Source organism: Oryzias latipes, chromosome 21 (assembly GCF_002234675.1).
Source record: "Oryzias latipes chromosome 21, ASM223467v1".
Lineage (NCBI taxonomy): Eukaryota > Metazoa > Chordata > Actinopteri > Beloniformes > Adrianichthyidae > Oryzias > Oryzias latipes.
In genome coordinates this window covers 9523326-9539661 of record NC_019879.2, presented here as the reverse complement: position 1 = coordinate 9539661, position 16336 = coordinate 9523326, and the positions used below count along the sequence as shown (strand labels likewise).

Here is a 16336-nt window from a genome sequence, read left to right as displayed (position 1 = left end):
TAATGCTTGTTAAAATTATCTGTTTTTTTTATTGTGTTTTATTTCAGGGCTGCACTTGAGTTAGAATCTTTGATTTGTTTTTTTCCATCTTGAGATTATGTTTGGGGTTTTGTTTTGAGATTTAGTCTTTGCTGTTGGTGCCGTGTTCTCACAGGTTTTATTTCCCTATAGCGATTATTGTTTCTGTTAATAATCCCTTTGTATAAACTGTAAGGTCATGATTTTATTTGTTCCACACTAGATATTCAGTTTAATCACCTTATTATTTTTTACTGTGACCTCCCTGCTTCTGGTTTTGTTTATACCGCATAAACAAAGGAATTTTCGATCAGCTGACTCCAGGCCTCCTGTCCTTCTCTGTAACACTTATCTCTAACAAAAGGTGAAATGGATTAGTCTCATTAAGACTATTGTGACAGAGGTTTGGTGTCTTCTGCAAATGAGGTCTGACATTCTTGTTTCTGTTCTCTGGAGAAAAGAGGCGTCCGTTTTTTGACGTTCTTCAAAAAACGTTTTTTTTCTGGCATCGTTTAAAATTTTAAAATTTGGCGGAGTCAAAGGCGGAGGCGTTTTTGTTTGATAGCTTCCAGACTTTTGTACAGTTTGCAGTCAAGAATGAATTTTTATTTAATCCTTTCTCATCAACTTTGCAGAAAATTTTCCATTAAAAAAAAAGTTTTACATCAGGATAGTTAGTTATTGTGAAAGAACAAATAGTATATTTTGTGTTTTATTCTAAATCATGCTTTAACATTTATCATGGCTAAAGACTTGATGTGTTGTGTTTTTTTTCTCTTGATATGTAAAAAGGTTAAATAGAATAGAATAGAACTTCATCGATCCCACAAGGGGACATTACCTTGTTTCCATAGCTCAATTAAAAGCAGCAGATAGATAAGAATAGCAGATTTATAATTGATTGTTAATTAATAATTTATTATTTTTTAAGGATATATTATTAAACTTATATTAGGTTAGATTTTGAGTAGATTTAGAATTATATTATACTAATTAGACCATTATTATAACAATAAATCATAGTGGATAATGCAGATTAGTTATTTTTAAACATGTACTCTAGTAAATATCTGGAATTTCCAAGATTTTTTTTTATTTTTTTTTTCTTACATTTTACAATTGTAGAGGATTTACTGTTTCCTATTAACAAAAATTTATGGGAAAGGCATTAAAGAAATGTGATTTTATTTCCGTTTTTCACGTTACATCTTGTAAAACTACTTCACAGACATCGTCACAATTAATTTCTTCATTACAAACTTAATTAAAAAAAATAATCGGTCAACATTACTTTTCACAGTTTTTTTTTTTTAAACTAAATTAGTTTAAAGCATTATCTCTGCAACAACAACTGTCCATAAATAAAAATATTACGAAATTGCCAATTTTCTCAGCCTCTCTGCAGCTTTCCATATTATTATTTGGGGTGTTTGCTTCAAATCAAAGAAACCCACATTCAAATGTATTTATGTTTCATTTTCTCTCAAGAAAGTTTCCCTAGAATCGTCCTTTTGGACACACAAACCCACATTCGAGCACATAAACTTTCCCCATGCTCTAAGTTGATGACATGTGTCCTTGGAAAGTGCAGTATTCAATTTGTAACTATTATGGAGACAAGGACAAAGTCCTTTATGTGAGCAGCCACAGAGAGAAAATGGAGGCAGTTGCTATAGCAACCGCCAGAAGAGTGCCCAACAAATCAACAAACAATGCAGTACAAGACTTTTCCCGGGAAGGCATTTAATGCAAAGCCTTGAATCATACAAAGTTGTCCTGTTAAGTTTTTGAGACCTGTCTTTGAACGTCTAGGTTGCAAGTGTTCTGTTAAAAACCTTCTGTTTTTCTCCATACTGTTTCAAGGCCGTTCGGGCTGAATGTGCCAGAGAGCTGTCGTCCTGGGTCACGGGAACCTCAGAATTAAAACTTCTACGATCAACCTTCGTGGAATGTTCACCCCTGCAAAAACTGTTGGCAAAAAAAATAAATAAAAAAAAGGCATTTACTTTGGTGACTAGGGGACTTTGAAAGCTTCCAAAAAAATTGAGTTTTTATACAAAAATTTTCATCTTACTTTGAATGCCTCTTCATGTTGTTTTCCCTTTCGTTTTGTTCCCTGCATGATGGCCTCACTTTCCCACAGCTCTCGTCTGAGTAAATATCCTCTTTGGTTCTGACCTTGTTCTAAATTTCACTGCGAGACACAAAACTGCGGCTTGGCGAATGCTGGTTAGAGTCTGACTGGAACTGTCTGGGTGTTGCAGCAAATGAAATAATTACAAGAAAGAGAATCAGTGCTTTAGAGGCTTTAACAAATAGACTTATTTCATAATATTAAGCAGATAGACCAACAAATAAATTACTAAAATTGCAAAAGTTGGCCCAGACATTGTTTCCCTTCTCTTTTCCTTTCTCCTCTTCAGCTTGTTACCAGCTGTGAAGCCTTGAATTAGAAATGCTTGGATCAGTAAAATAAGTAGATCTTACAGCTTAAAATGGGGAAAATTTGCCCAAATCTTTTAATGTTTAATTCAATAAAAATGCAAGATGATTTATTGTGTTACCTTTTGCTTTCCATCCTGACTACACTGTTTTTGCGACTTTTATGTGAAAATCTATAGCAAATAAAATGCTAAAATTAGGTTAATACTTTTTAATTTAAATTAGGTAGAAAAAAGAAATTCAACCCCTAACCCTGCAACCTTTAACACTTAAAGAGCTGTCGGGTCAATTTCTCACTGACCACAACCTAGTAGGAACTAAAACGTATTACTTCACCCTTGAAAAATAAAAATATAAAATTGCCTTGCATTTAGATTTTGCTATTATGATAATTAGAAATAATTTTTTTTAACGTAAATAAAACATTAACTTAAATAGAGATTTGCAAAACCTCTTTTCAAAATAAAACGTCCAGTACTGCAGGGTTGTCCACACTTTTTTCCAGAAGTTTGAACACTACTTTTTATTCGAAGAGTTTTCTTTATTTTCATGACTATGAAAATTGTAGATTCACACTGAAGGTATCAAAACTATGGATTAACACATGTGGAATTATAAACATAACAAAAAAGTGTGAAACAACTGAAAATATGTCATATTGTAGATTCTTCATAGTAGCCACCTTTTGCTTTGATTACTGCTTTGCAAACTCTTGGCATTCTCTTGATGAGCTTCTAGAGGTAGTCACCTGAAATGTTTTTCACTTCACAGGTTTAATAAGTGCGATTTCTTGCCTTATAAATGGGGTTGGGACCATCAGTTGTGTTGTGCAGAAGTCAGGTGGATACACAGCTGATAGTCCTACTGAATAGACTGTTAGAATTTGTATTATGGCAAGAAAAAAAGCAGCACGAAAAACAAGTTGCCATCATTACTTTAAGAAATGAAGGTCAGTCAGTCCGAAAAATTGGGAAAACTTTGAAAGTGTCCCCTAGTGCAGCCACAAAAAAGCATCAAGCGCTACAAAGAAACTGGCTCACATGCGGACAGCCCCAGGAAAAGAAGACCAAGAGTCACCTCTGCTGCAGAGGATAAGTTCATCCGAGTCACCAGCCTCAGAAATGGCAGGTTAACAGCAGCTCAGATTAGAGAACAGGTCAATGGCACACAGAGTTCTAGCAGCAGACACATCTACAACAACTGTTCAAAGGAGACTGTGTGAATCAGGCCTTCATGGTAGAATATCTGCTAGGAAACCACTGCTGAAGAAAGGCAACAAGCAGAAGAGACTTGTTTGAGCTAAACAACACAAGGAATGGACATTAAACCAGTGGAAATCTGTGACTACCTCTTGAAGCTCATCAAGAGAATGCCAAGAGTGTGCAAAGCAGTAATCAAAGCAAAAGGTGGCTACTATGAAGAACCTACAATATGACATATTTTCAGTTGTTTCACACTTTTTTGTTACGTTTATAATTCCACATGTGTTAATTCATAGTTTTGATGCCTTCAGTGTGAATCTACAATTTTCATAATCATGAAAATAAAGAAAACTCTTCGAATAAAAGTAGTGTTCAAACTTCTGTGTCATGGCTACAGAACACTTTTCGAACCCAGATGCTGGAACCCAGAAGAAACACAGCGGGAGGCGAACGTTGGCGGGTAAGAGTTTTAATACGAGGAGCAGAGAGCAGAACGTGAGCAGGTCCAGATGTCGGTTCCGAACTGAAAGACAGAAGTTAGTGGCGTCACTGGTGGATTTCTCCGTAGGCCGATGTTGACGAAGGTGGAGACACTTGATGAGGCAGAGGCTCGTGGTGGGACCGCAGGAGAGGACAGACTGATGAGAACGGCTGGGAACTGATTCGAGCGACCACTCGTGGTACTGGATTCCTGAGGGTGAGTAGAGAGAGAGACAGGTTTAGTCATAGGCTTGACGTAGCGAAAACGAACAGTAGCTTGACTTGAGGACCAACTATGCACCATCAGGGGCAACGGACTGGCGAAGACTGATGATCCTGTGGCTCCTTATGAAGGCGGATGAGGTGATGAGGTAAGTGGTCGCAGGTGTTGAGAATCAGCAGCCAAGCGGAGAGGAGAGGGGGAGGAGGCCGACAGAGGCACCATGTCAGTACCCCCCCCTCAACAACCGCCTCCAGGCGGTCAAGGGCGGCGATCAGGGTGGGCACGGTAGAAATCCTCAATGAGAGAGGGGTCCAAAATAAACGAGCGGGGAATCCATGAGCGCTCCTCCGGACCGTAGCCCACCCAGTCGACCAGGAACTGGAATCCACGACCCCTCCGACGGACGTCCAAAATCCGGCTGACGTCATAGGCCGGAGCGCCGTCGATGACCCGGGCGGGCGGTGGGGAAGTGGACGGCGGGCACAGAGGACTGTCCTGGACTGGCTTGATCTGGGAGATGTGAAACGACGGGTGGACCTTCAGGGCTTTGGGCAAACGGAGACGGACACAGGTAGGGTTGATGAGCTTGTCTATGACGTAAGGACCGATGAATCGGGGAGCCAGTTTCTTGGAAGATGCCTGAATGGGGATATTGCGAGTAGAGAGCCAAACCCTCTGACCTGGTTGATAGTCGGGTCCCACCACCCTGCGACGGTTGGCGATCCGGCAGTTGCTCTCCTTGGTGCGGAGGAGAGCGGCCTTCGTCTGAGTCCAGACGCGTTGACAACGCTGGAGGTGATGTTGGACGGAAGGCACTGCCAGATCCAACTCCTGGGATGGAAACAGAGGTGGTGAGTACCCTAGGGCGGCCTCAAAAGGAGAGATCCCGGTGGCAGATGAAGGATGAGTGTTATGGGCGTACTCTATCCATACCAGGAAGGTGGACCAGTCCTTTTCATTCTGTGCCGCCAGACAGCGGAGAGCTGCCTCCAGCTCCTGGTTCGCTCTCTCCGCTTGGCCATTTGACTGGGGATGATAACCAGACGAGAGACTGACCGTGGCCCCCAAGGCCGAGCAGAAAGCCTTCCACACTTGTGACGTGAATTGAGGGCCACGGTCGGAGACAATGTCCATAGGGATGCCATGGTGGCGAAAAACGTGTTTGACCATCAGGTCAGCAGTTTCAGTGGCCGTGGGGAGTTGAGGAAGGGGAATGAAGTGAACCATTTTCGAAAAACGATCAATAACAGTGAGGACAGTAGTGTTACCGTGTGACGGGGGGAGACCGGTGACGAAATCAATGGCAAGATGGGACCAGGGTCGATTGGGAGTGGGGAGAGGATGAAGCAGACCTGCCGGAGCTGAGGATGAGGATTTTGATCGGGCGCACGTGGAGCAGGCAGCGACATACTCCCGCACGTCCTTTTCCATGGCAGGCCAATGGAACCTTTTGCGGATGAGGTTCAGAGTCCGGTGAACCCCCCCATGGCAAGCCAAGCGGGAAGTATGCCCCCAGGTGATGACCTCGGACCGGAGATCAGCAGGGACGAACAAGGTACCCCTGGGGACAGGAGGGAGGTCATCATTGTCTCTCAGGGCTTGGAGTACCTTGTTCTCGATGTCCCACGTGAGGGTTCCGATGACGCAGGTGGAAGGAAGGATGGTGGCCGGGGCGCGTTCTGATGGACTGTATTTTCGGGACAGGGCGTCAGGCTTGATATTTCGGGATCCGGGTCTGTAGGTGATCACAAAATTGAAGCGGTCAAAAAAAAGACACCAACGAGCTTGCCTGGAGTTGAGTCGTTTGGCTGAGCGGAGATAGGCCAGGTTCTTGTGGTCTGTCCACACGATGAATGGCTGTTCTGCTCCCTCCAACCAGTGACGCCATTCCTCCAATGCCAGCTTGATGGCAAGTAGTTCCCGGTTGCCGACATCATAGTTTCTTTCTGCTGGTGATAGTTTTCGTGAAAAATAAGCACAAGGTTTTAATTTGTCAGTTGAGGCCTCTTTTTGGGAGAGGACGGCACCCACACCGGTATCAGAAGCGTCCACCTCGACAATGAATTGACGAGATGGGTCAGGTTGGATGAGGATGGGTGCGGATACGAAAAGGTCCTTCAGTTTGTCGAAGGCTTGTTGGGCTTCAGAAGACCAGGCAAAGGGATGAGTAGTGGAAGTAAGGCGTGTGAGAGGAGAAGCGATGCTGCTGTAATTCCTGATAAATCGCCTATAAAAGTTGGCGAAGCCTAAGAACTGCTGAAGTTTTTTCCGTGTGTCTGGAGGTGCCCAGTTGGCGACGGCCTCTATCTTAGAGGGGTCAGGTCGGATGCAACCTGCCTCGATGACGTAGCCGAGAAACTGAACGGTTGGAACATGAAATTCGCATTTCTCGAATTTTACATAGAGTTGGTTTTCCAAAAGCCTCTCAAGCACGAGACGTACGTGATGTTCATGCTGGGCCTGATCATGGGAATAGATGAGAATGTCATCAAGGTAGACGAAAATGAAGCGATTAAGGAAGTCACGGAGAACGTCGTTGACCAACCGCTGGAAGACTGCAGGGGCGTTGGTGAGGCCAAAGGGCATGACCAAATATTCATAGTGCCCTAAGGGGGTTTTAAATGCAGTCTTCCATTCGTCGCCTTCCTTGATACGAACCAGATGGTACGCATTGCGGAGGTCTAATTTCGTGAAGATACGGGCTTGTTGAAGAGAGTCAAAAACAGACGTGATTAAAGGCAAGGAATATTTATCTTTGACGGTGATCTGATTTAGTTTGCGGTAGTCGATGCAGGGCCTGAGTGTCTTATCTTTCTTAGCCACGAAGAAAAAACCAGCCCCCACAGGGGAGGAAGAGGGTCGTATGTGACCTAACGAGAGCGCTTCCTGGATGTACTGTTCCATGGCGCTTCTTTCGGGACCGGACAGGTTGAACAGCCGCCCCTTAGGTAAAGGAGCGCCAGGAAGGAGAGTAATGGCGCAATCGTAAGGTCTATGCGGGGGAAGAGCGCTAGCCTTAGATTTGCTGAAAACTGCTTTTAAGTCGTGATAACAAGATGGAATGGAAACCAGATCTACTGAGGCGGGACTCTCGGTATCTGTGGGGGGAACACGGGGAACAGCGGACAGTAAACAGTTTGCAAGGCAATAAGGACTCCACTGAGTGACAGATCCCTGAGCCCAGTTAAATTGGGGATTATGTAATCTGAGCCAGGTGAACCCTAACACTATGGGGGTATGGGCGGACTGGGTGATGTAAAACTGAACTGATTCCCTATGGTTACCTGACGTGACGAGGAGAATGGGCTTGGTGCGATGGGTAATACGGGACAGGTGTTGTCCCCCGAGGCCCGAGGCTTCAATGGGGTTTTCTAGGGGCTCTGTGGGGATAGACAAGTGGTTAACTACACGAAAGTCAATTAAGCTCTGTTCCGCCCCAGAATCTACGAGGGCCCTGAGTTCATGAACTTGGCGATCGAGGCATAACTTGACAGGTAAATACATGAATTCTTTACCAGAATCTGTGGCAGATAACTCCCCTCGCGGCCTGTCGTCTAGCGAGGGGCTGGGAAGTTTAAACGAACTGGACATCCTGAGACTAGATGGCCTTTAGCCCCGCAGTAAAAACAGGCTCCAGCTTCGCGTCTTTTGCGCCGTTCCTCTTCTGACAGCCTTGAGTGGCCGATCTGCATGGGTTCCTCCATAGTCTTGGAGGGGACAGGACGCTCAGCAGCATACAGGCCTGGATCGATCGGTGGAGCGTGGATGGACTTAGTCGGGGGACGTGGAGCCGGATGACCTCGTTCTTTTTGGCGCTCACGTATCCTAACGTCCGACCGGAGAGCGGCGGACACTAACTCCTCAAAGGATCGTGCTTCCGGTTGAGAACAAAGGTGGTCTTTAATTTGTTCATTCAAGGACTGGTAAAAAACGCCTTTGAGGGCCAGATCGGGCCAGCCAGCTTCAACCGCTAGAATGCGGAAATCGATGACGTGATCGCTAACAGCACGGTTCCGCTGTTTGAGTGCGAGCAGCCGCCGGGTAGCCTCTTCCTGTTTACGAGGTTGGTCGAATATCAGGCGGAATTCGCCGAGGAATCGCTCGTAAGACAGGTGAGAGATGGGATTGGCAGAGAGAAAAGCTTGGGCCCACTGGAGAGCTTTACTTCGTAGAGAATTAATGACAAGGGTGATCTTACTGTGGTCGGACTGGTAGAATCGGGGAGCTTGTTGACATATTAACTGGCACTGCAGCAAAAATCCTCCGCAGGCTTCCACCTCCCCGAAGAAAGGTTCCGGTTGGAGTCGGATGTTTTCGGTTGCGGCCGGCACTCCGGAAGCGGAAGGAACTGGGACGACAGGAGTATGGACTGTGGCAGGCGAAACCTGGGAAAACTGGCTGGTTAGTTCATGTAAGGTCTGGGTCATACCATCTAGGCGATGAAAGAGATCCTGCTGGGCAGCCGCCATTTGCGACAGAGCGTCCGCTTGACGTCCCAGCATAATGCCTTGTTGGGAAACGGCTAATCTGAGTCCTTCTGGGTCAGCTGGGTTGGGATTATGGCCAGTCCGTTCTGTCATGGCTACAGAACACTTTTCGAACCCAGATGCTGGAACCCAGAAGAAACACAGCGGGAGGCGAACGTTGGCGGGTAAGAGTTTTAATACGAGGAGCAGAGAGCAGAACGTGAGCAGGTCCAGATGTCGGTTCCGAACTGAAAGACAGAAGTTAGTGGCGTCACTGGTGGATTTCTCCGTAGGCCGATGTTGACGAAGGTGGAGACACTTGATGAGGCAGAGGCTCGTGGTGGGACCGCAGGAGAGGACAGACTGATGAGAACGGCTGGGAACTGATTCGAGCGACCACTCGTGGTACTGGATTCCTGAGGGTGAGTAGAGAGAGAGACAGGTTTAGTCATAGGCTTGACGTAGCGAAAACGAACAGTAGCTTGACTTGAGGACCAACTATGCACCATCAGGGGCAACGGACTGGCGAAGACTGATGATCCTGTGGCTCCTTATGAAGGCGGATGAGGTGATGAGGTAAGTGGTCGCAGGTGTTGAGAATCAGCAGCCAAGCGGAGAGGAGAGGGGGAGGAGGCCGACAGAGGCACCATGTCATTCTGGTCTGTATCGTGACGTAATAAAGCCTGAAAACCTTCATAGAAACTTGCATATATGCATACACGCTGAAGCCCAAAACCCTCACCATGACCGGGGGAAGCCAAGCACTTTAATGTGGCTAAGATGCTTTATTCACATGGCAGTTTGCACTGCAGCTGCAGCTCCACTGTCTTATACGTGGAAATAAACACAGATTTCATCGCTCATCGCCACGACGTTGGCTGTTTTTTAGAGCGTTGTACACATCATTCTGATCCATCAGGTCGCTAAACAAGAATCTTTTGCTTTGAAGTTCTTCAGAACATTGGCCCGCATTGCCGACACCATTTTGCCCGAAGCTCCGTGCACTGCTTTACTTGTTCTTATTTGTGCCCACGCACTTATGTGTGTTTAACCCTTGTGCTATCTTACACCTTACACCAATGAAGATCACAAATCATTGAAGAAAAAAGGTTCAACACAATGTCTAGTGGGTCTAGATGACCCAACTCCCAACGTTAAAGTGCCTAGGATAGCACAAGGGTTACATGGATTTCCCATTGGAAGGGGTTGCTTGAACGTATGTTGCCGAGGGGGGTGTGCACGTAACTCCAGTAGACGGCACTTAATGGATTACCTGTTTGGATCAAAACTAATTTGTGGCCCTTTGTTTTATTTTATTTGGCTGATGTTTATTGAAAGATGCAGCAATGCAATCTATAGTAGAGAATAGAACAGAATAGCATAGAATAGAATAGAATGCCTTTATTGTCACTATTTACATGTACTATGAGCTGTCACCATAATCAGAGTAAAAAAATGAAACATAATATAAACATGTATGTTGTGCGCTCATAGTATATTGAATATGGCAAATGGAAAATGGTGTATACTTAAAAAGCACTTTTTTCTACCTTCCTCGAAGCCCCGACGTGCTTTACTTTCACAATCCAAGTCACCCATTCACACGCCAATAAAAAAAGGAATAAAAGCTATTATTATCATTAAGAAGGTAAAAGAAACATATTGAAGTAAGAAAATACATAAAGAAAGAAATATATATGTATACATATACATACTAGGAAGGCAACGATTCACTTTCCCTAACTTCAACTTTTGAGTTACAGCTTTGTTTGGGTTTGATATTAAACAAAACAAATAAAAACTAAAACATAGAAAAAAAACAGTTTTAAATTTGCTAATAAGCAAATAACAATGAAAAACTCAGTTTGTTTATAGTAAGCCTGGTGTAATGTAATGAAACAATATTAAATGTAATAAATTCAGCACTGCAGGTTTGACGCTTACAGGGTAAAAATGTGCAAAGGTGCTGGATGCAACAATTCACTTTCCCCACAGTGGTGTCACATACACTTTTGCTTTAAAACAAGAATTGTGGCATTCCTATCCATTGGTCAACAAAATTGCATTACTAAAAAGTAAGTTTGAACAGTATTTTCAACAACAAAATATTTAAAATGCAGTTTAATATTTGTCATAAATGTAAACAGATGCAGCATGTTTTAGTGAGAACTGGCCAAAACATTACAGAATGTTGAAGGTTTTAAAAAAAATGCTAGTGTATTGAAGATAATCTCAGGACAATTTAATCCAATTTATTTGTGAAAAAAAACAAAAAAACAAAAAAAAACAAGACAAACAATCTTTGTATAACCCTGCCAATGAAAAGGTTTTATTGCAAAAACTAATCTCCCATTAAATTACAAAGCAGAATTACATTTGAACAGAAACTGCTGCTGCTGATGGTGGAAATGAATCATTCGGACAAATGAATAAACACTAAAGTTAATATAATAGAGGGTAGCTGGAAAGCAGAGTCCAGAGTCGTAATTTCCTGGAACAATTTGTACTTTAACATTTCTACACAGGTTAATGAGCTGAGCAAAAGAGCACATTAACCAAAGGAAGGCTGAGACAAAAATGTACAAAACAGGCCGTGAAACTTTAAAACCTCAAAAACATCACATCTTGATAATAATTTTAGTGAATCAATTGAAGAAATTTACGTTTTCTTTAGTGGAAATAAGTTTTTTCTTTCTGACTACATTATTGGGATTGAACCTGATTTTCCCCCCAAAATAGAAAAGAATCTTCCTTCAAAAACAGTTTATCGACTTCAACCTTTAATAAAAACATAAAAACATCGATGTGGTCACCTGAGCTCACAAAAGTTTTACTTGACCCATTCCAACATGGTATTTGGCTGCACACTGTGAACCTGGAGGCAGCGGGAAATTATTTAAGACAGACTGTGTTTAGCTCGCCAAGAGGAATTTCTGAGAACAGAGTTGATTAAATACATCTTGCACAAATCTAAAAGATAAACAGAGCAGAAAAGTGAGGACCCAGAAAGAAAAAGACAAAAAGCAACACAGAGAGCCGTCTTTCCGACTCTTTGCTTTTGCTACAAGACATAATGTAATGTCTCCTTGAAACTGAGGGATTTTTATAACCTGTGCTGCACTGGCTTTGAGCGGGAGAACAGACGGGCTGAGTGAAGGCTGTTTATCCTGTGGTGTCCTTGATATAAACATGTGAAAAATCTTTTTTTTTCTCTCTGCGCTAAATCAATACAAAGACATTTGGCCTCTCAACAATGTTACAGCACTACAGCAAAAGTTTTTCATCTTCTATTCAGAAAGGTGTCCTTCAAAGCAATAGAGGAAGGACTCTGGGGTCCTACTCACTCCTGCCTCATGTACATTCAAAGGTAAAGACAGCATTCTATGAAAGCCTCAGATCTGTGTATAAATCAGACATTGTACATTTGCACTACCTTCAGACACTTTGGCCCATTCTTTCTCCTCTATAATAGGTCCTGATGTTTTTGGACCTCCCCTTCCCTTTCCTGTCTTGGCGTCTGGTAGCAGCCATCCCTAACCTCTGAACCCTCTTAGGAGCAATTAAGATAAACCTCTAATTCGTCTGGTTGATCCTAACCTGTCCTTCTCATCCTCACTGACCTTCACTCCCCCCTCCCCTCCTATATCCTTCAGCATCCTGCCTCTGTGACACCGGCAACGGGGGGGAGCACTGAGTCATGACATCATAATTCACCAGCTCAAGTTTTCACGGTTAAATCAATATCAGTGTGCCCCATTCAAGGATGGAGGCTGGCCTTCATCGCTGAACACTTCCTCTTTATTTTTTCCACAGAAAAATCTGATTAATGGTGCCCTTAATGATTGAGCTTTCAGCTCCACATCTGCTCGGGAGTTTCAAGCTGACTGGAGACTGAACTTCTCTCTTGTATTTTTTATTTTTTGCGCCTTTTCTTTCAGTGCGTAAAACGCTCCTTGTTTGACAGAACAGGTCAGTGGATTTCTGTTCTTTTTGTGTGATTCAGCCAACAGGCTGAGGCGTTCAGGTCACAGAGTTTCATTTGATTTCTTTTATGGGTGAACTGTGGAGATAAAAGTTTCACAAGAGGAAACCGACTGGAAAGACGGGAGGTGGAGAGAGGGAGGAGGCGCGTGAGGTTTGGGAGGCGGTGAGTCTGAATGAGGTCTGAACGAGCGGGCACAGACAGCAGCTGATATAAACGGGTTGCCCTTCACTCAGGGGCTATCGGGGGTTACGACAACAGCGCTACCTCTGCCACCGAGCCGCGCTTCAAAGAGACAGCGGTGCGCGCAGCGGCGGCGGCGCATGTAGAGCGGCGGGCGGTCATGGCCACGCTGGAGAGCTGCCGCTGCCGGGGCGCCAGCGGCCAGACCAACAGCAGCATCCTCTACAGCATTCTGAAGAACGAGAGCGCGGATGAGCAGCAGCCGCGCTCCCACCAGCACGCGCTGCAGCACCTGCTGCAGAAGACCCCCTCCTCCTGCGCGCCGACCCCGCTGCTCGACCCGCAACAGCAAGCGTGCTCCTGCGGCTCCACGCGGCGCCGCGGCGTCCTGCGCTCCCCGCAGGTGACCTGTAAAGCCGCGTCTGCCGTGCTGGTGAAGACGCTGCGCTTCGTCAAAAACGTGCCGTGTTTCCGCGAGCTGCCGGAGGACGACCAGCTGCTGCTCATCCGGAGCGGCTGGGCGTCTCTGCTCGTGCTGGGACTCGCGCAGGACCGCGTGGACTTTGACACGACGGAGACAGTGGAGCCCAGCATGCTGCAGCGCATCCTCACCGGTCTGCCGCACCGGCAGAGCGAGCCTCAGCCCGGCCACAGCAGGACGGCGGCCGGGGTCTCTGTGGTGGACATCGAAGCTATCAAAGCGTTCCTGAAGAAATGTTGGAGCGTGGACATCAGTACAAAGGAGTACGCGTACCTGAAGGGAGCAGTGCTTTTCAACCCAGGTGGGTCAGGCAGTTTGGATAAAGAAAGAAACTTGTTTTGCGCATGTTTCAAAGAAGGCAAACATTTACGCAGATTTGTGCCTAAACGTATATGTCTTCTCCATCAGATCTCCAGGGTTTGAGGTGTCAGCACTACATCCAGTCGCTGCGTCGAGAGGCGCACGAGGCTTTGAACGAGCACGTCAGGCTGGTCCAGCGGGAGGACACGACGCGCTTCGCCAAGCTGCTGATCGCTCTGTCCATGCTGAGGACCATCAGCCCGCCGGTGGTCGCCCAGCTATTCTTTAGACCCGTGATAGGGACGGTGAACATCGAGGAGGTACTCATGGAGATGTTCTACGGAAAGTAGACTTTCTGGACTTCAACTTGCATGTCCAGCAAAAGTCCAAAGGACAAGATGAACAGGAATGAGTTTAAGAAGGTGGACTTTTTTTGGGTTTGTTTTTATATAGACAAGTGTGCGTGCGAGAATGAAAAGATGTGTGATGGAGACCAGAGGTGGTATAACAGAGGAAACAAAGAGCAGCTGATGGAACTAATAAATTATTTGTTTTTATATAAACTATTTTTCTAAACATGACTGCATGTGTGTGATATCTGCTTTTCCCCCTTCCTACTGACACACTTCACGGGAAAGTGTGCCAAAGACAATCTAACCGAACAGCACTGATAACTAGCGTTTACTATGAAAATCCACACTTATCATTTTCATATCAGCCACACACGTAAATGATAGAAAACATCTGACGCTCCGGAAGGCTGGTAAGTTTGCTCCCGAAGTACCACATTTGACCACAAGAGGGCGCCGACAGCATTTGTGCCTTTGCAGCTTCAGCCTCATCAACACAGACAGACGTGGAAATGAGTCAAAGTACACAGTCCTGTGACATAAAAAGCCACACTGTATTTCATTTTTGAAAAGCTTTAGGTACGATGTAAAATAATATGAACTTCACAGAGTGAGGTGAATGCTAGCTTTTGAGAGTGGCACTGCCTGTTATTTTACATAAAACAGATCAAAATATTCAATAACGGGATAAGGTAAATTTACATTTCTGTTTTAGCCCTCTGAAATGGTCAGACTTGACTGGAGAAGTGAGAAAAAAAGGCTATGCATTCAGATTATTTTCACTGTTTCATAAAGAAAAGTTCATTTAAAATGTAAACCTTTGCCATCATCAGTTTAATATGTTTTTCCTCTATGCAATAATCCAAACATGTTTATTTTCTTTTTAAAGTTTTCCCATAAACCATGAGTCTTTGGTGTATAGTGTTTATTTTATTTTACTATAATATAAATGACAAGGCACCAAAGTGATGAGGTTATGCTGAACTAGGTAAATATTAGGTTTGACAGATTACTTAATTTTCTTTTTTGAAGTCAGCGTTCTATTTTTCAGTGTTCTTGAGTATCTGATCCTCGCTAGGTTTGAATAGTTCATCACCGTTATAGGGTCAGATTTAGAACCACTGACTCTGACTCCTATAGAATATCCTGCAGATTAATGTGTTGCACGGAATATTAAAAGGTGGTGTAAGAAAACACAGTTAAGTTAAGTGGTTTGGTGGGAAAATCTAAAATGAACTGATATCACAAATAAAACACCCCACAGCAAAAATGTTAATGGTGAATCCTGGATTATTTCTGTATTATTTTTATTTTTTGAATTATAAATTAGATTATTCCTGTTTTAACCCTTGTGCTATCTTAGATGACCTCACTCTTACATTGACATGTTATTCCTACCATGACAAAGGTGGATAAAGGTGGAAAGATTTCATGTAATCCATGGACACCAGTGAAGATCACAAATCATTGAAGAAAAAAGGTCCAGAGCACTGTCTAGTGGGTCTAGATGACCCAACTCCCAACGTTAAAGTGCCTAGGATAGCACTCTTTTCTCATTTTTTTTGCAAACTCAAAGTGATAATAAACACAAGAGTTTAAGATAAACATATAAAACAAAACAGTGTGCTTGAAAAAGAGTGGTTAGAAGAAAAATCTTGAATGATCCCACCCCTTTTTACACACCTTATATTTTGCATATTTCTACTGTATTTAAAGTTTTTTTTCCCTGAAAACATTCACCTTACCCTTGTTAAACACCTATGCAGAAGTGAAATTTGCTTATTTGTATTATTTTTTATAGCCTTTTCATTCTTAACTTAAAGTTAAATTAATGAAAGCGGAGCCAAGCTGCGAGTAATTCTCAAAGATTTGATAAATGGAGCTCCTCAGCGCATAAAATAACACGTTCATATTTTTGGGTAAAATTGATATAGTTTGTGGATCTTGTGGAAAGAAATGAGAAAAATCACTTGTAGTGGTGGTGCACTGTGTGTTTATTGTGCAAAAAGAAAATTCTTCATAACAACTTAGACTTAAAAATAAAAGCAAAACAGAAAAAAACGTCCTGTGGTGGAAATGAAGATGACTGTCAGAAGTCAGAGCTCTGTCTCCCCCTCTGTGCACTGGTGGGAGCAGTCTCCAGAATGAACTTCATCTCCCAGCAACCCCCTGCACACAAATTCTGGATGCCGATCACATGACTCATTCA

General features: G+C 43.8%; 1 protein-coding gene and 1 long non-coding RNA gene across 2 annotated transcripts; one reads left to right on the top strand and one right to left on the bottom strand.

Moving 5' to 3' along the window:
- Nucleotides 1-4115: 4115 nt before the first annotated feature.
- On the bottom strand, nt 4116-4498 carry LOC105356762. The gene is made up of 2 exons (XR_910851.2): nt 4444-4498; nt 4116-4353 (listed from the first exon to the last, which is right to left on the bottom strand). It is a non-coding gene; the product is annotated as an uncharacterized LOC105356762 (long non-coding RNA).
- Nucleotides 4499-13018: 8520 nt separating this feature from the next.
- Nucleotides 13019-14353, top strand: dax1 (orphan nuclear receptor Dax-1). The gene is given in 2 exon segments (NM_001110789.1): nt 13019-13778; nt 13886-14353. Coding segments are annotated over 2 exon segments (864 nt in total). The 5' UTR covers nt 13019-13156; the 3' UTR covers nt 14128-14353.
- Nucleotides 14354-16336: the final 1983 nt, after the last annotated feature.